The following is a 19,181-nucleotide window of genomic DNA, read 5'->3' as shown; positions in this document are numbered from 1 at the left end:
CAATGAAATGAAAGGAAAGCTAACTTGTTAAAACCAAATAGACCACCAGAGGCAAAGGAGATTTGATTGCTGCTTGTGGTGGAAATTGAACTGAGTAGATGGAGAGAAGGGAGTTTTGCGGACTTACTGGGACTTGTTGCACTCAGGTGCAGCTTTAATCTGGAAACCTGGAAGACAGATGACTCCTTTGGCTTTCTCTGCCTACATCAAAAATGAAATAGAAACAGCACATTGGGTCATTAACAGCACTAATTATCTCCATGGACAATTAGAATGTAACTTGAAAGTGCTGATCCCCAAGTGAGAGACCACAATTACAGCACAAACATGTTTTGCCTAATTCATACAGCCATAAGTCGTAAGCCATAAGTATTAGTATAGATATCTGATTACAAATCAGCAGTATGAATGGGGTACAGACAAGATTTCTGCCTATATAAGGACGGCACATTGTATCCTGACTACTGTAGTCCTGTATTGACAAAAAATAGTTCAGTTTCTCCAACATCAGCTCAGCTCATGGAGATGAGCCACTTGTGCAATAACAGGTTGCATGTCTTCACTATGAGCGCTATGTAGCGCTTAGTATAGGGGAGTGTGGCTTGATGAAGGAACAGGAAGGAAAGTAACAATGATTTGTGTCCAAAATTATGTTTTAAAGGTCTACCTATACACACACATGCACATACATTCACACACATACACACAAGGAAAACAGATCATCATTCAGCAGAGTTGTGATTGGTGCCTCAAAACCATGATATGATTGAATTATGCTATAAGATGTGTAACTTTTGATTGGAGTTCAGGTACATAAAGACATAAACAGCATGATTGGAGCAAAATGGGATTGGATTTAGGATTGTAAATTTGTTTGGTCCCACATGTATTAATGACACAACTCCACCTACCTTTTGATCCTTGAAGTAATAGAGGACAAATTCCTTGAGGACAAACCACATCTTGGTCCACTTGTGTCTCATGGCCTTATCAGTCTTCTTGAAGAGGAAGCCCTGGCACTCCCCTGGACCAATGTCCACACAGGACACTCCACGATGGACCTTCATCTTAGCCTTCTTGTGCCGCCTTATAACCTGAGTGTCCGAGTGAGAGAAAGGCAGTTGACTAATGTTGCATTTATTCTCAACTTCATTTTCCCTGTACAAATTTATCACAAGATCAGACATTTGAAGCTAATGAATATATGCTCCATACTCATTTTCTTCAGCGTGTTCTTTTGAATCACAAAAAGTTCAGCTGTACATGTTTACTGGTATAAAAGCACAGTGAGGATGCAGAACATTTTTCGGGGTGGGGGTGGGGGTATCAAGGTCATTAATTTTTGTTTTTCCTTGATATTTTATTGATTTCATTCAAATCATTCCGAAATCAACCCATTCTGGGTGTAACATGAACATAAATGGTACAAATGCAATTCAAAACACAAACAAATCCATTTGTCAATTTATACTGCAAATCATCTCTCTTCACCATAAACTCCATTATAAATCAACCCTACTGACAATTTTTTCACAAGAACATATTGACATTTACCAAAAATATCCTTTGAATATACTGAATCATGTAACTCACACTTGCAAGGACATATACCAAAAAAGACACACAAAAAAAATGTTATACAAATCTAGAATGAAATCATTCATTAAAAAACCCCAACCAAACCTTCCCCTACCAACCAAACAAAACTACATCTCTATATTATTATCAAAGTCTACCAATATCTTTCATACAATTTATAACTATCCTTCTTCAACTCAAATCCCCATCCCCACCAACCCCCAATTCACCCCACCCACAACCACAGCCACCAACCCACATACACACCAAACACAACACATATACACACCTACACTCCCCCCCCCCCCACACACACACCCGAAACGATACCACCTTCCTTCCTAATGAAACGACTTCCAAATGTTGGAATAATAATGATAATAATGATAATAATAATAATAATAATAATAATAATAATAATAACAATAATAATAATACCTCCCACACACACACCCACACACACACACACACACACACACACACATAAACCCGCTTAGACGGGTGGGTGTTGTGATTTTTTTTTTCATGTTTTTTTTTTTTCTTCTTCTTCTTCTTTTTTTTTTTTTTTTTTTTTGGGGGGGGGGGGGGAGGGAAAGAGCCAAGTATGTGGGATGGGGCTGCAGCCCCCAGCCTCGCCCCCCCCTCCCCCACGGTTCTGCGGCCCTTCTCTCAGATACATGTACTAACACACAAACATCAATACTCAAGCCATAGCATTCTCTGCTTACCCCTACTTGTGACCTTAAAACAACCAGCTTACATGTCAAGGAATAAACACGTATTGTACATCTCAATTTCATGCTAATGAGATGCAATAAATATTGAGAGCAGTAAATCCATGGGTCTTGCTCACTTTCTACAAGCCTAACTACAGTACACTCCCGTTTTAATGAACATGGTTATAATCAATTCCGCTTATAACAAAGTAAACAAGGAAAAGTAGAAATTACGCGGTGCGTAAAATATGTCCCCGCCGGAAGTAGCATTTAGTAGCAAAATGTACAATATCGGTAAAAAATCAAGGTCAAAGGTCAAAGGTCAAAATTCTGTGTAGAAGTTTTGAAGCCCTCACCTAGTGCCATCACAAAAAGCAAACGGAATCGAAATCGGGTTAGAAATGGCAAAGGAGGAGCATTTTGTAGCCAATGTACAACATAGGTCAAAAATCAAGGTCAAAGGTCAAAGAAGTCAAGGGTCAAAATTCTGTGTAGAAGTTTTGAAGCCCTCACCTAGACTGTAGTGCCATCACATAAAGCAAATGGAAATGAAATTGGGTTAGAAATGGCAAAGGAGTGTTTACTTAGCATTTTGTAGCAAAATGTACAATGCAGGTCAAAAATCAAGGTCAATGGTCAAAGAAGTCAAAGGTCAAAATTCTGTGTAGCAGTTTTGAAGCCCTCACCTAGTGCCTTCACATGAAGCAAACGGAATCGAAATCGGGTTAGAAATGGCGAAGGAGTAGCATTTTGTAGCCAATGTACAATAAAGGTCAAAAATCAAGGTCAAAGGTCAAAGAAGTCAAAGGTCAAAATTCTGTGTAGAAGTTTTGAAGCCCTCACCTAGTGCCATCACATAAAGCAAACGGAATCGAAATCGGGTTAGAAATGGCGAAGGAGTAGCATTTTGAAGCAAAATGTACAATATAGGTCAAAGGTCAAGGTCAAAGGTCACAACTGAAATTCTGTGTAGAAGTTTCAAAGCTCCCATGTAGTGCTATCATATAAAGCAAACAGAATCAAAATTGGCTTATAAATGACAGAGAAGTAGCAAATTGAACATTTTGATCACACACGGACGCACAGACAGACAGACAGACGGACGGACGGACAGACAGACACACGGACACACACACGTACGGAGCCCGTTTCATAGTCCCCTGCTCGAACTCGTTCGGCGGGGACAAAAAATTCAGATCGCAGCATTATCCGCTCTGTGTTTTTTTATTGCTTATAATTGTTCGGTTGTAAAGAAATTTTGATACAACAAAAGAAAACTGCCGGTCCCGAGGACTTTGTTATAACGGCAGTCCACTGTAATATTCAATGTTAAGGAACCAAATTTTGCCCAGCCTCTTGCACCTAGAGGGCAGCCTAGTATCAGAGCGTACCTGATTGTGATTGTTACGAGATTTTTTATAATCAATTATCGTTGATTTACAATTTAGGTCCACAGCAATATCCACCAATTTTCAGCATTAGAGTGAATCGCATGCAGCATGTTGGAAAATATGATTGCTAGGACACAATCAATCATCACATAATGTTCTACCTAACCACTACTGAATGGTATGGCAATTCAGAAATAAAACGGTATGCATACAATTGAGATTATTTTATACTTTTTATCTCAGAATACTCCAAAACAACATATTATCGTGGGCAAATAGCATTAGTAAAACAACTTTTTTTGTAGACCCTTTCAATGTATTCCAAGCAAATTCCAGATGGTGGAAAATGAACTTTGAGCCCTTCTGAGAACCATGTTTTGGCTGTAAGTCATAGTACGATTGGTTTTAGAAAATATATTAATGTGGGTCTATCTGTATAGTATGCAAAGTTTTAGATATCATATCAATGCGGGTCTATCTGTATAATACGCAAAGCTTTTGGGTCTATCTGTGTAGTACGCAAAGTTTTAGATATTGTATCAATGCGGATCTATCTGTATAATACGCAAAATTTTAGATAATATATCAATGAGGACCTATCTGTAATGTGCCATCAACTGACCAGACTACACTGTGTTCTATCCTATGTACATATTTGATAAGGAAGTTACATTGTGTATACCTGGTATATCCTCGAAGAAGGGAGATATAGACACACTAACAAAGAGAAAGTACAATGTTTAGTAGAATTGTCTCACAGCACTTTCCTATAGAGAGTGTTGAGTAAACACTGAATAACAAACACTCACCCCATCCGTGGAGTCAAGGCTTGTTGTTGTTGAGATGCTGGAGACATTGGATGGATGTTTTGTAAGCGTCACAATGGGTGTTGGTCTGTCCAAATCAGACATAATTATAGACATGATACGATGGTCTCTGATAGCAAACGGTCTTGAATGCATCCATTCCACACACAAAGCAACCTGTTCTCACACACTTTACTCTTTGATACTTGCCTGCTAAATAAAATATAACCAACAATTAATCACTATTTGTGTCACTTTGGTTTCGGATCCTATGGCATTACCTCATAAACCATCATTCCACCATCCATCCGCAATACCTGTTGATATTGATTGCTTGGACACTAACATATACTTTGATGAAAACTCATATAAAAAAGAAAAATTTATTGCTTTGGCTATTAATTCTCATTTAAAGGGCAGCAGTGAGTTCTGGATTTGAAAGGGTGAAAAATGTTTCATGAAGGTTGATATCACAACTCATATGTACAGGGTTCCATGGCTTTCAGTTGACAGTCACAACTTTGCATTTGTTAAACAAAGTGCATCTGTAGTCTTTGGGTTTGGAAGACATTTTACAAAGAGGGCTACTACTCAGATGACTCAAAAAATTAGAAATGAAGACAAACATTGATGAAATGCATCATTGTCATGTAAGTTTTTGCAATTTCATGAAGTAACCACTGCCCTTGGTTTCACTTGACACACAATGTAATCTATACATGTCAGCATGATGCTAGTGGTGCCTTAGACGGCGTGAAAGACTATTAGTAAATAATATACTGATTTGGGAACAATCCATGATCTGCCTTGGTTAGCATCATATCACTAGAATATCTATCTTCTTCAACAAATTCTCAGCAACCCAAACGATCAGTAATGATCATATTGTCTAAATGAAATGTGGACGTACTGAGAGATGCATGACTGGGATAAGCAAATGAGTCCACTGTTCATTGTTTTCAGAACAATGTAAGCCTTGTATTTACAATGTACAGACATGGAGGGCATTAATCCAGTCTCTTCACTAAGCACTTTACACTCTATCACACAGTGAACTATGCATATCAAGGAAATCTCAAATGAAAACAAATGAGAAATGGGGAAACGATAGTCTTACTTGTCCACTTCATCAAGACTGATGTGCACAAAGCCATCTGCATCGTCAGTGGAGATATCTTCCACCACATCCAAGAGGTAGCCCAGCTCCTTGGGAATCTGGTTGCCTTCATTGTTATTTTTGTTCCCTGCATCCTCACAACCATCTTGCACTGCAGTCTCAGCTTCAGCAGCTTCACTCCTTGACTCTTCCTCTTTCAAGGTAGACACCAGAGGCCCATCGACCACATCTTCTTTGTTACCATGGTGATTATCCTCATGTGTCCTCTTCTCTGCATCCTCCACCTTTGACTCTGTATCCATGTTGAAACTGACTTTGCTCTTAGTTGTCCCTTTTCTAATGATTGATGGGGGCGGTCCATCTGAGGCACCTTGGACACCCCCTACACTGTCTTCTTCTGTCCTTGAAGCAGGTGACGATTCCTCCAATCCAGGAGTGACTGGTATTGGCTCTGTGTCCCAGATATTGCCATTGATTGTCTTAGAGGTTGGAAACTTCATGTTGGCTGGAAGAGGCTTGATTTTCTGCGGTGCTCCATTCTTCATTCCAAGTGATTTGTCTAGCTCTGATGAAAGATCAAGATGGCAGGTTTGAAGAGAGTCAAATTTTGCTCGAGTGCTTGTTGCGAAAAGGGAATACTAAATCATAGATATGCTCTGTAACTGGATAAGGAAGGAGAAAATGTGAGGCTTAGTCTCTTCTGTAAACAGAACTAGATATCATCTGCTCAGTTTCCATTAATCAGGTTTATTGAACACTACTTCCTGGTCAGCACCAAGGCCTTGTAACATATATTGTGTATTCCATGAATAAATTCATGTTCCCAAGAATTTATATGAAGCAAAGAAGATATTCACCAAAATTTTAAAGTAAGTTTACACACCTACAAGTTTTAGATTCAAACTTTTTGATTCCTGGCTATGTTGTCACATTGCCCTTTCACTAACATCTGCAAATACAATTATTCCTCTCACAGTTCCAGTTTGCTATACAAAAAGTTTGCCCCAAACATCTGATCGAACGCATTCATACCCATCAAGTATTGGGATTGAATATTTCTGATACACTAGTTACTGATTGAGGTTTTTGTATGCTGTATGAAAATGATATCGTATAAAAAAACAACAAACAAAACAAAACCAATAAATCACAACTAGAGAAAAGTTTCCTGTTCAGACTTCCTGATCAACCGCACTAAAGCCAGATGCTTCCAATAAGAAGAAAAAAAACCAAACAAACTTACAAACTGAACCTCTCTTTTTCATACTCACATGTCTAGTGGCTCACGAAATGGACGCTTAAAGGGATGGTATAGTTTTGGTTGAAACCTAACCTAACTAAATTTTTTGATGAGATAATGAAAAGCCACTTATGAAATGTGAAAGAGTATGTAATTCAAAGAAAATTTAATGCTTATTTGATGAAAATTGGTTTTGAAATGGCTGAGAAACCCAAAACAGAGCAATTCTAATAAAAGGTGGGACCCACCTTTTATTATGCTCACTTTGTATTACTTCTTTTCTTTTTTCTTTTTCTTTTTTGATGTCTCAGCCATTCCAAAACCGATTTCCATCAAATAAACTTTGAATTCCTGTTAGGTTGGTATACTCTATACTATTTTACAAGTGGTTTCTTGGTACCTCGCAAAAACCTAAAAGCCCAATCCTCATCTCTACCAATACTATACCATCCCTTTAACAAAGAAGGGACAGAGTAGAAAAGCCAGTTATTTGAGAGTAATCAATCTTGAATAATTTTCTTCATGAAGGTAGTTTGAATCTAAACCATGGCTTATGCACATTTCTTCTGCATAGATATGATTGGCATATTGTGTATGCCAACAGACGATGTCCAGTAACAAGCGCGAGTTCATGTCAAAGGTACACCGATTTCACGCTTATTTTAGATCATGGTCTAAGTTTAAACCACCTTCATGAATTCAGACCTATATGTCTATTTCGTTCATATCACCTCCTATCACAGTCACAATTATTGTTTGTAATCCCACTCCATGATGCAGTAACAATAAATGCATTCTACAAATTATTTGATGGTATCATCAAATTCCTTCATGGCTTGGCATATATTCATCCTGTGAAAAAAACAACAACAACAACAACAACAACAACAAAAACAAAAACAAAAACAAAAAACACCAACCTTTACTGATTTCATCTAGGCTGGATGGCAGGGAGCGAGGGCGCCCTTGCCTTGAGAGTCCTCTTCTTCTTGAAAGTGCCATACCAGGCACCATAGTAGGGCGTCTGCCCTGTGGAAATCCCCTTGGTGTGGGGAAGTGGATGTCAATCAGAGGCGAGTCCAGTGGAGACTCCGGTAGCTCTGAGGGTGTGTCTGGGGGTCTGGGAGACAAACAGCAAACACCGTGATAACATATGAATACAAGTGGATAAGAACACTGCTGCTAGTGTGTGTGTCACTACAAATCTAATATGAGAATGAGCAAACAAATCCCAACAACACTAACATAAACTACACAATATGCCTCTCAAATCTTTTTTTAAATGTAATATAAGACTTAATCTTTGAAAGTAAATTTAAATTGTAATACTTTCATGAGTTTGCTGTGAGAAGCAAAAAAAAAAAAAAAATGATTGAGCAGAGAAGCAAGTATTCAGCACTGGCTGCAGCAAGTTAAGACTACAAAAAGCTGCACAAAACATGCAGCCGCTAACAAGGGGGAAAAAAAGGCTCATGAAAAGTTTGCATTTACATGAGGTGCAGAGAAAAGGTGTACAAATCTCTTCCAGCAACCACTTTTCCTTGACTGCACCTTTTTCTTTTCCCCCAGACACCCTCAACTATTGATGAATTCTTTTACAATGCCATTATAGTTAGACTGGTTTACTTATAATTTTGACAATGTTTTGTAAATGCTTTTAAAACATTTGCAGCAAAAAAAGGACTACCATTCACAAAGACCCTGCACACCTACACATGGAAATAGCCCTCTCAATGACTCTTACTGCCTACCACAAGAAAACTGATTAGCACAGTGCACTTTTTAGGGACCGTTTTCTCATGTAGCATGACTAATACCAGTACCATTCATGTCAAATGAGCAACCAAGCAAATAAGTCCAATTGCAGATGAAGAAATTTGGGAGTAAACACCATAGTAGCAAGTCTAATTTTTTGAGAATTGGGACTTCTCGCCTGCGGTTACATTTGCCATAATTGAGTACAGTAATGAATGGAAAAATGTTTTTTTGCACATCACATTCCTGTGGGGATCACAGTTGATATTTTCATATGTTGTTAAATTCGTGAATGCAACCAGACTCATGAAATTCATGAAAATTAAGATCTAAAGAAAATGAATGATGTACATAGTAGTACACACAAATTTGACTTAACCTGCAGTCTGGATTGATCTGTGCATTAAAGATTACTCAGAATCTTGCATCATGAATAGTCCATGTGGTATATTACTTTGTTTCTTATCACAGTCAAAGAGTGGAATTCTCTTTGTGGGTGGGTGTAACTAAACTCACCTTTCTCCTTCCTCCTCCCCTTCCTGCTTCTCTGACTCTCTGTTTGGTAGATACAAGTCGTCCCGGACGGCCACTCGCATTCGCCGCTTGTCACCTGATGGGCGTCGGTATGGCAACGAACTGAGGCCAATGTGGGGGTGGAGGAATGGGTTCTGTTTGGGCCTCTGGATCTGACCGGGCTGGCTGAGGTGCTTGGGGCGTTTCTTCAGGGTGAGTGTGATGTCACAATGGTTGGACCTCAGGGCATCGATTAGGTGATTGTGTTGCCAGCCAACCTGAGAAGTTCATGTAAATTATAGTATGTCACTCCAACAAGGTCACACTGTAGCTATGGTTAATGACAGAGACCTGGAAACTTGAAATGACTTGTTTTAAACTAGCTCATACTGGAATGACTACTGCTAGCACAAGAGCAAACTTTAAAAAGAAAGGTCACATATTAATTCACTGAAGATAACATGGGTAGCGGTAGTAGAAAGAATATCACAGTGAAAAACAGGCACAACAAATGATCCCAAATATCACATGCTGGTTCCTGAAAGAAAGATTACAAATATTATGAAGCAATCATAGGATTTGTCCACTTTGCAACACACAAAATATAAACAGCTTAAACCTTAATACACTGTATGAAAGTAGATCTTGTGTTGTTGTTGATTAGCTAGTGTTGTGATTGACACACCAAATAAATTCTTCCTTTTGACCTTAGTACACAACAAAATGGCTCTCCAGTGCTATTGACAGTTTGCTTTTATACAAACATTGTAACAACAAAGGAACCAATGGTTGTCACAATGGTTACAAACTTACCACTGTCTGGTAATCAACCTGCAGAATCTCATCCCCAATGTGAACTTTATCAGTAGCACCAGCAGCACTCTATGATCCAAAAAGAACAAATGCAATTTTCAATATCAGTTGGGTGTCAGTAATTGCCCTCTTACCATGCATTAAGTAAAAGAAATCGGAATGTTGCACAAATGGAAAAAATGAAATCTTCAAAGAGAGTGTGATATGTTCATAAGACACAATATAGGGTCTACATAGTATTCAACCCTTACTTGACATATAGATGCACTGGTGATACTTTTACCACACTCTGTTCAACAAAGGCTTACCTGCATTTTTACAAAGTTTAATACAGAATACAACTTAAGATGTTCCTGGCACTAAGACTGCACAAATTGACTGGAGGAGCATGTAAAGAAAGATTACAGATGTATGTAACAGGCAACTGTGTAACTCTTAGTAATGAATTTACTACAAATGCAGCAGCAACCAAACTAATATTTTACCTATTAACCATATTGTTATGATGACATCTGACTTTGCTGCTCGAGCTAGTTTTCTTACATACATTGTAGACAGAGTGAGGCAGGGCATGGTACTCCACAACTCCTCTACCCAAAGCTATTGACATTTGGTTTTGCTGCTGCTGCCTCTAAAATGACGGATGTGAGGTGGGGGAGAGGGGAGAATATCAATTTTTAAAAAAAATCAAAACAAACACAACCTAGTAATGGTTCTAGACTGTAAACCTTTTCCTATTGCAAACTTTGATCTGTTTATCACCATGCAGATGGAAACTCAATGTAAAGTCGATCTGTACACTCTAACACATACATGTTGTAGGTTCAATTATATGCCAACTTTTTGTGAGAGAAACCAAATGAACTGACCTTCACACCAAGGTGGTTGCAAAGGCAAGTTTGTTTGTAATTTGATCTTTTGCTCAAGTCACATGAGTAGTGTGTTTGTAATAAACAGACTGCAGACTGGTGTGTGTATGCAGGTCATCTGTATCTACAGGCTTTGTAAAATGTAACACACTTGCTAAGAAAATTGTTACTTTGTGCTTCAAGTGCAAGTCCCCACCATATCCAAATTGATTTTAATGAAAAGAGTAAATTCAGACAAGTGGAATGGTAGCAGTTTTGTCAAACTCAGATCTCAAGTAAGAAAGGTTAAATCTCCAACATTTTTGCAAGTTAGTAATATAAGTTGTTACTATATAGTATGGTACTCAAAAATTAAAATTAAAATTGATGTCATAATCTCACAAGTCTCCCATTTAACTGTATACAAATCTTTACTGAATTTCCTTTTGTCTTGAAATCAATAAGTAGTAAATGTTCTTGAAATTGAGAATTATCCCGAGTAGGAAGTATCCTTTGCATCAAATTGTTGTAGTCATGAAACAACAATGATGCTTTCAGAAGAAAAGTGTTGGTAGTTCCCAAACCATGGCCCAAAACGTCAGGTCCAAATGTTTTGTGTACAAACCATAGATGGGAGAGTTGTGAGGTGACATCTCTTCAATCTATATGTATTCAGGGTACACATGTGGCACATTTCACAACTTTCTTTAATATTTTATGTTTGATTTTGATGAAACTTCTATCATTTTGTTTGTGTAATTTTGCTCTGCTATGAAAAGTCAATAAAGGAAGTATGAAATATGTATTGCCTTTTGTTATTTACACTTGGGGGGGGGGGATAGGAGGGGATTCACAGATTATATAGCGTGTGATGCAACGTGAGGATTATTTCTATGATGTAGGCCTATAGTACTCTTTGTTTATTTCTGTCTGCCTTGGACACTATTTTCAGGTGCTAGAGACATAAATAAAGCTTGGTTTGACTTGATGAACTCTTCTCTAAGATGAGTCAGTGTCAGCCATTCAACTTGTTCCCGATACCATGGAAACCTGTGTGGCAACCTCACAAATGGGTTTGTTGTTGTCCTTTGCAAAGTGATCCTCATTTATACTCCTGTTTGGTTTATTGCCAATATGACTGCCTTGCAACTTAATAGTTTCTTGGTACAGAATCAAGCTGTGGTATTTTTCATAATCAGCCCTTATATCTACTGGCCAAAATTCTGCAGAGTTTGCCTGAAAAGTAATTAGAGATCCTGTTGATAAATTCTTCCAAATACATGGAACCCAGAGAAGGTGAGAAATTAGGAAGTGAGTTTATCTGAAATTATCCAAAGTTGTATAATAGAATCTGACTGATAAATATTTCAACAAAGTCTTACACAAGGCACATCCAATATTTTGTATGCATCAATTGACTTAATGCATGTTTCCTTGGGAATATATTTGGGAAAAGATTGAAACGACACCTTAGATAAATTCCTAAAAGATATGTTTAGGAAAAATCTGAGCACAAAAATCTGAATTTGCACAAAGTGTACATCCAAATATGTACATACAGTACAGCTGCATGCACTCTTGACTATTCAAAAATTTGCACGAAGTCACAATTAAATCAATTTCACATTTACTTCCTTGGAAAGATAACTGAACGGATTACTAGGTAATTAGAAAAGCAGACATTAAAAAAAATCTTCAACGAGAAGCAAATTGCTGACAACCTTAATTGCAAAGCAGAATAAGGATGCAATTTCCTTGTGACACCATTATGATGATCATCTCACATTTGATGATCACTTACATATTTCTTCACCATTTGAAAATAGTTTCAAAAACATCAGGGATGATAATTGTGTTTACTTAAGAAAGTAAAACACCATAGCGACAGTGAGAAGTCTTACCGTGGGTTTGACACACGTGATCAGATGTGTGCCGTCGATGGCTGAAGTTCTGATCTCCAAACCAAGTTCCTCGTCGGTACGTTTCTTCTTGATGGAGACAAAGTCAATGGTGGATGTCTGTATGATGAGAGGATCGGAGCCTTTCTTGACAAGGTCATCACTCAGCTGGCCTAGCTCTTGGCTCTGCAGATAGTAGGGGGAAAATATCAGTGTCACAGTAACAATTACATCTTGCAGGACATTACAGAGATTCAAACAGGGGGAGGCAAAGTAAACGACATCTTCTTGCAATTCAAGCTGTCCATGCACGAGTTAAAGACAAAAAGAAATCATGAATCTATTTAGTGGTAGAAGGCTATTCGACAGTGCACCATGTAATCTTTCTTGGGTATGTATGTGGCCCTGAAAAGGGCCTACCCACATACATATCTTACAAAGAATAAATGGTGCACTGTTAGCCTTCAATCACTAAACATCCTACTGTATCAGAAACCTTAAAAGATTTTAAAAATTAGATCTATTACAAGAAAATCAGGGTAGTCCTATCCTTCCTATCAGCATGCAGCATTGGATAAGATTGGACAAACATTTTAGAGGCATGAGCATCTCCTACAGAAATATATTTGAGTGATTCAAACATGAAAAAAGTGGTGAGGTTCCTGTCAGATTATACTCTTCTCTAATTATCTTTTTTTTTCCATCTGAACTTCTTGACTTATTCCACCAGTATTTCTCAGAATTATCTGACAGAAAATAGGATATTGCTAGAAACTGTCAAATTCTGTAGCATCAAGTACATCAACAAATTACTAGAAGTGTAAAAGTATGAGATCCATCGATATCATGTAAAACTTGAACAAATAAAGCAATGCCCCAGAAATCACAGATGGCAAACCACTTGAAACTTTGAGGCACATCATACACCCATCAATGGGTTCTCAAGGCAGCTGAATACAAATATTGATTACATGACTGTGAGTAGGAACTTGCTTTAGCAATCCCTCTAAGGGGGAGTCCCTCTATACATAGGGAACAATGTCAACTCAAGTGAGAAGTCTGAGACAGGGAATATTGATCAAAGTTTGGTCCATTTCTACACAAGATCAAAACAACCTGTTTTCATTTAAGATCAGGAATACAGACACATTACTACTAGTGTGTATTCATACTTGTCTTCATGCAAAAACACAGAAATTCAGTATAAAAAACAGTAACATAACAAACAGATATACTCCTTGAAATCTCCATTTTTTCCACAAAAAAAGTTATAAATGGTATATTCCATTCCATTCCATTCCATTTAAAAAAACAAACCAACATCTTAAAGCTGCTTTGAAAATACCAATGACACTGCGTATACATGTATGTTTGCACATGTAAAAAGCATTGCACTGGAATATAGGTGTACCAAAACACCACTAAACATTGTAACATACTCTACTATAACTTACACCCGACAACAGTACATAGTCCATGCAACTCTGGTCCATTAGACTGCCAGCTGTATACACTATACAGTGAATACTGTCCAAAGCACAGCTACTGACCTACTTCAGCAGTAGATTACAACAAACTCCAGCCAAGTCTGAGGAACCCACTACCAACCCGAAGAACAAACTCTGATGAGAGGCCCCATACCACTGCTAAACTAGGAAGTGATCACACACTAAGTTTTTTTTTTTTTTCCTTCATGCCAGGCTTATTTTACACCTGACGAGTTCAATCCCACAGAGTCCACACACTGATTCAGTTCACCATCATTTCCTTTTGTTCAGAAGCTCGTCAGTAGCATTCTTTCTTTCTTTCTCTCTCTCTCTCTCTCTCTCTCTCTCTCTCTCTCTCTCTCTCTCTCTCATTCAGTTGGGGGGGGGGGGGGGGGGTCCACAGGCATTGTGGTTGAAAAGGCTGTTTTCCTTCTATTGTTAGACAACCTAAAAGTAGTTGGCATTACTGGCTTTCTGCTGCCAGGACTGAGTACGTGCCATGGTTGAAAGACTTTGGTGAAAAGAGTGGAGGAACTGGAAGTATGTCTCATCCTTCCCAGGCCATTGCTAACATTCGCCACTTCCTCCTACCAGCTAGGAAATGGGAGGAATGGGATATTTACCTGAAGTTGATGACATTTTAACTGTTAGTCATAAATCAAAACCTAGACAAACGAGATAAGGAATCAAGGTGAAATGAAACACTGGTAACCTACAACAACGGAAGAGAACTATACAGAGAAGACTTAGGTCAACCTAGATGTCATCTACTGGAGATGTCATCTTCTGGTTTTAATAATTGATCTACATAGTGTTGGAAGACTGTGTTTATATTTCTAGCAAACACATCTGTCATAATAACCATTGTGATCATAACTATACCTTCTGCTAAGAATTTGAGACTTTTTGCATATCAAGGATATTGTTATCCACTCTGTTTCTACTGAAATTGTCCTTCAAATTACCTCACCTCGACCACCTTAAAAGGTGGACGACAAATCACCTGGCATTGCCTCATATCACCCTAGGGGGGCATTTCATGAAGCATTTTTTCCAACAAAGTTGTGGACCAATTTGCTCTCAACCAATCAGATGCAAGGATTTCGGCAGCTTGTAACAGTTTGTCAGAAAAATATCTGACCAAACTGCTTCATGAAATGCCCCCCAGATGTGTTTCTTTTGGGGAAATATTTGAGGTGTTACTCACATTACCTCAAATTGTTATTGTTCAGTAGGAATACATTCAATAATTTCATGTAAAATATAGCAGTTTTGTTACATTATGTCATGATAAACAGTTTGCTGATATGAGTGGTTAATCAAAAGAACCATACTGCCTACAGGTATGGGTATCAAAGAATACTTGGTATTGGCAATACTGGGTGAAGTACTCTTCAACAGTAAGAGACTTTTGTGTCACTCATATAATCATACATCCAGTTTCAAGCTTCCTTCTCTGTATCAACAATATCTGATACATTTATCATGTTTTCTCTGGTTCAAATGCAAATAAAACATCACAACTTGCCATCTGGTGGTATCCAAAAATATTGTTAAGAAAATAAAGGTGCCTATTTCTTGTCTTTACATATTTGTCATGACTGGAAAAAAATGAGATGTTCCTATTTTTGGCTGTATCACAGTTGCTATTTTCTCCAATGAAACTTGATAAATGAATCTTCTCTTCTTCTTTCATTTAAGCATGATCTTGTGAAACTATCTCATATAGAACATTTTTTTAAAAAAATAGAATCGACAATTTGACTACGTAAGATCACTTCAGAGAAATGCATGGATTAATTTCAGTGCAAAGTTTGTTTGCTCATCACAGATATCAGTGAGAATGCCAGCAGCAAATAGGGTTTTTTAATCAACAGGCAACTGAAAATTATCTTGACAAACAATCTGTGACATGATTCACAAAATGAGATTAATTAAACAACAGAGATTACAGCACAATCATCCCTACGCAGAGTGCAGAAGGGAGTGGAGGTGTAGGTAGCGGCAATCCCGGAATTCTGCCAAGTTTCAATTAATGGCTTCCAGGCAGTGTATCAGCGGCAGAGATTCATGACATCAGCATTCAGCTTGGCAGGTAGCATCAGAGTACTGCATAATTACTGTGATTGCAATCTATGTGCACAAAGATTGGCTGCTAGATAGCCTTACATAGAGGTTACTACAGGCAGCTGTCCTTGTTTATACTTTGTCTTAATTGAGATAAAAGATATTGTAGACAGAATAAGTGGCAGATAATATTGCACATATATCCAAAGTATATTTTCCGCAGTAACTCATACCATTTGCCTCCATACCAGAGAGCACAAACATACCTTGTGTCCACCAGAAATGACAGAAAATGAAGTTTAAAAAAAGGGCTGTAAATTCTAAGGTGACAATGTCAAGCACTGTAAACTATGTTACACACCTATTTTCCACACCATTAATATGCATGCATACTCATACAGTATATATGCAATACTCTGGCATATGTTTGTATGTATGTCTAGAGATGTTAATATTTGCTTCTTTCTTCTTGAAGGAGAATGTCAGGTAGATGTATACTTAAACCCTCCTCCAGCATGTACTTACAATTTCTAAGAGTTTCCCCTCTAGCTCTGGCAAAGATCCAGTCTGCTGCACACAGTGAGTGAGTTCCAGAGCTGATTTCAGGATATCTTCCCTGAACACATTGAAGAAGTGCTCTCCAGTCACAAATGGCGGTCTGGTTAATAGAAAATGAATATTCATGACAATGATGAGAACCTGTGCCTACTGTTCTACAGACTACACACATGGATATTTAGAATAGCAGTCAGTGATTATAATAGTTTCATGGTGTCAGAAATGATGTCAATATCAATCACAAAATACAATAGTGGTCATTAATATGGGCTAAAAATGAAATGAAATACAACAATATCAAAAGAAAGCTGCTTCAGGACAAATTTATGAGGCACCTCTCATGTCATGATAAAAAAGTACAGTTTATGCAGCATAACTAATGAGCTGGTTTCAACAGTGATGGAACGTTCCAATGTATTTTTACTTGTCTAGGAATTTCTGGTAATGTTCAAACTTTGATGGTAGTTGCCCGATATGATTTAACACTACAGAATTTGGTAGCTGTCCAAACAATGGCCAGGATTGATCTCCTATGGCACAATGACCGGTTCTGTATGTGATCATGGAGGTATACATTATATAGACCATGATTAAAGCAATTTTAAAATTATCAATCAGAGAAAATGTACTGAGAATGTATTTTAGAGTCAAAATGTTAGCCTCTACCATAAGCCCACAACTTGGACAAATAACCCAATATGACCCTACTATGATCAAAGTTGGTTTGTCAAAAATACAAACACCATATTTTTTTTTCTTCATGAATATATTCTCAAGGCATGTTGACTAGTACCCATGATCTTTATACATACACACATGTATGACATTTGAATACAGACAACAAGAGATCTTAAGGTATCGTAATACAACCTCTGGTCTCTTTTCTTTTTTATTTTGAAAAGCTATCCTTTGTAGGTATTGCATAGGTAACGAATGTTCTATCCATAAACAAATGAATAAAAGCACAGGCTTAGATCAATGTCACAATCAAAATATACATCTAATAGTTGCATTTCAGAGCACTTAAAGAGACAAAGATTTGTGACCAGTAATGTGAAGATTTTAAGGTATAAAACTTTAAAGGTAATTGCCCCTACTTGCAAATCACCTTCCTATTCTTGTCACCATTCTAACACAGAGAATGTTCTCTCTCCATACACAAAGTCCCTTTAAAGGACAAGTTCACCTTCATAAACATAAGGATTGAGAGAATGTAGCAATATTAGTAGAACACATCATTGAAAGTTTGAGGAAAATCAGACAATCCGTTCAAAAGTTATGAATTTTTGAAGTTTTTTTGCAGTACCCGCTGGATGAGAAGACTACTGCAGTGTATGAATAACTTAGATGTCACATGCGTACAACAATATAAGGAAAATATAAAGAGAATTTGACAAAATTCCATCGTTTGAAAAAAGTACACATTCCCCCGACTCGTTACCGATAAATGTTATGGGTAATATTATTCCCCCTGCCTTTAGAAAGAGGCAAGTCAATTGCTCTTTTATTATGCGAAAAAAGTGAAAATATGTTGAATTTTCTTTTATATTTCCTTTATACTGTTGTACGCATATGACTCACAAGCTGTAGTAGTCTCCTCATCCAGCGGTTCCAACACAAAAATTTAAAAACTTCATAACTTTTGCATCGATTGTCCAATTTTCCTCAAACTTTCACTGATGTGTTCTACTAATATTGTTGCATTTTCTCAATCCTTATGTTTATGAAGGTGAACTTGTCCTTTAATCTCTCAGACATCAGAATTTCAAAGGTAATGATATGTCTTTATTAAATTATTATTATTTGAGCACTCATTGACACAGAGTCCAGAACATCACATATGACTTAAGACATAAGTTTATCACAAAGCAAAGACATGCACACTGAATTTGTATTCTCAGCATTCTATTCACAACCACAGCTTATCCTAGCCTGTTTGAATTATAACTATTAAAGAAAACTGTGGATGAAAGAAAATGTGCAGCTATGTATCTCATTCTTTCTCTTCATTATTTAATCTTTGAGTAAATAATCACAATATGAAACTCTAGAAAGTCTTTATAGACATGAATGCTATAAAAATCATCATAAAGTATTGTTTGGCTCTGGCACATAATGATAATAGCTGTTCTTTGAAGCACATGTAGGCATCCGTTCTTATAAATGCAAACATCTGGAATGATTACGTCAATAACTCATGGTTCAAACTCAAAGCTCTCTGCAGAATATATAAAGTGTCACAAATGCCCATGGGTTTTAAGTTTAATATCTTATACACACCCACAAGACTCATATATCTGCTCAATTTTACAGGAAATTTTAATAGCGCTGACCCTAATCTAAATCTGTCAAGCAAGTAGAATGAACTTGAGCTGTTCTTAGTCTTAGAATCCA

General features: G+C 37.4%; 1 protein-coding gene across 1 annotated transcript in view; it reads right to left on the bottom strand.

Moving 5' to 3' along the window:
• Window positions 1-19,181, bottom strand: part of LOC139737110 (connector enhancer of kinase suppressor of ras 2-like) — a 114,018-nt gene that overhangs the window by 22,947 nt on the left and 71,890 nt on the right. The window contains exons 4-12 of the mRNA XM_071647789.1: window positions 16,755-16,887; window positions 12,679-12,861; window positions 9,930-9,998; window positions 9,120-9,394; window positions 7,769-7,968; window positions 5,609-6,173; window positions 4,495-4,579; window positions 912-1,094; window positions 128-201 (exon numbers count right to left, since the gene is read on the bottom strand). Coding sequence (XP_071503890.1) covers window positions 128-201; window positions 912-1,094; window positions 4,495-4,579; window positions 5,609-6,173; window positions 7,769-7,968; window positions 9,120-9,394; window positions 9,930-9,998; window positions 12,679-12,861; window positions 16,755-16,887 — 1,767 coding nt within the window. The remainder of the gene's footprint in view (window positions 1-127; window positions 202-911; window positions 1,095-4,494; window positions 4,580-5,608; window positions 6,174-7,768; window positions 7,969-9,119; window positions 9,395-9,929; window positions 9,999-12,678; window positions 12,862-16,754; window positions 16,888-19,181) is intronic.

Source organism: Diadema antillarum, unplaced genomic scaffold (assembly GCF_040938485.1).
Source record: "Diadema antillarum isolate AM-2024a unplaced genomic scaffold, OU_Dant_1.0 seq00000682_RagTag, whole genome shotgun sequence".
In the NCBI taxonomy this organism is placed as follows: Eukaryota; Metazoa; Echinodermata; class Echinoidea; order Diadematoida; family Diadematidae; genus Diadema; species Diadema antillarum.
Note: the sequence above shows the minus strand (reverse complement) of the source record. Positions and strands in the feature narration are given on the sequence as shown.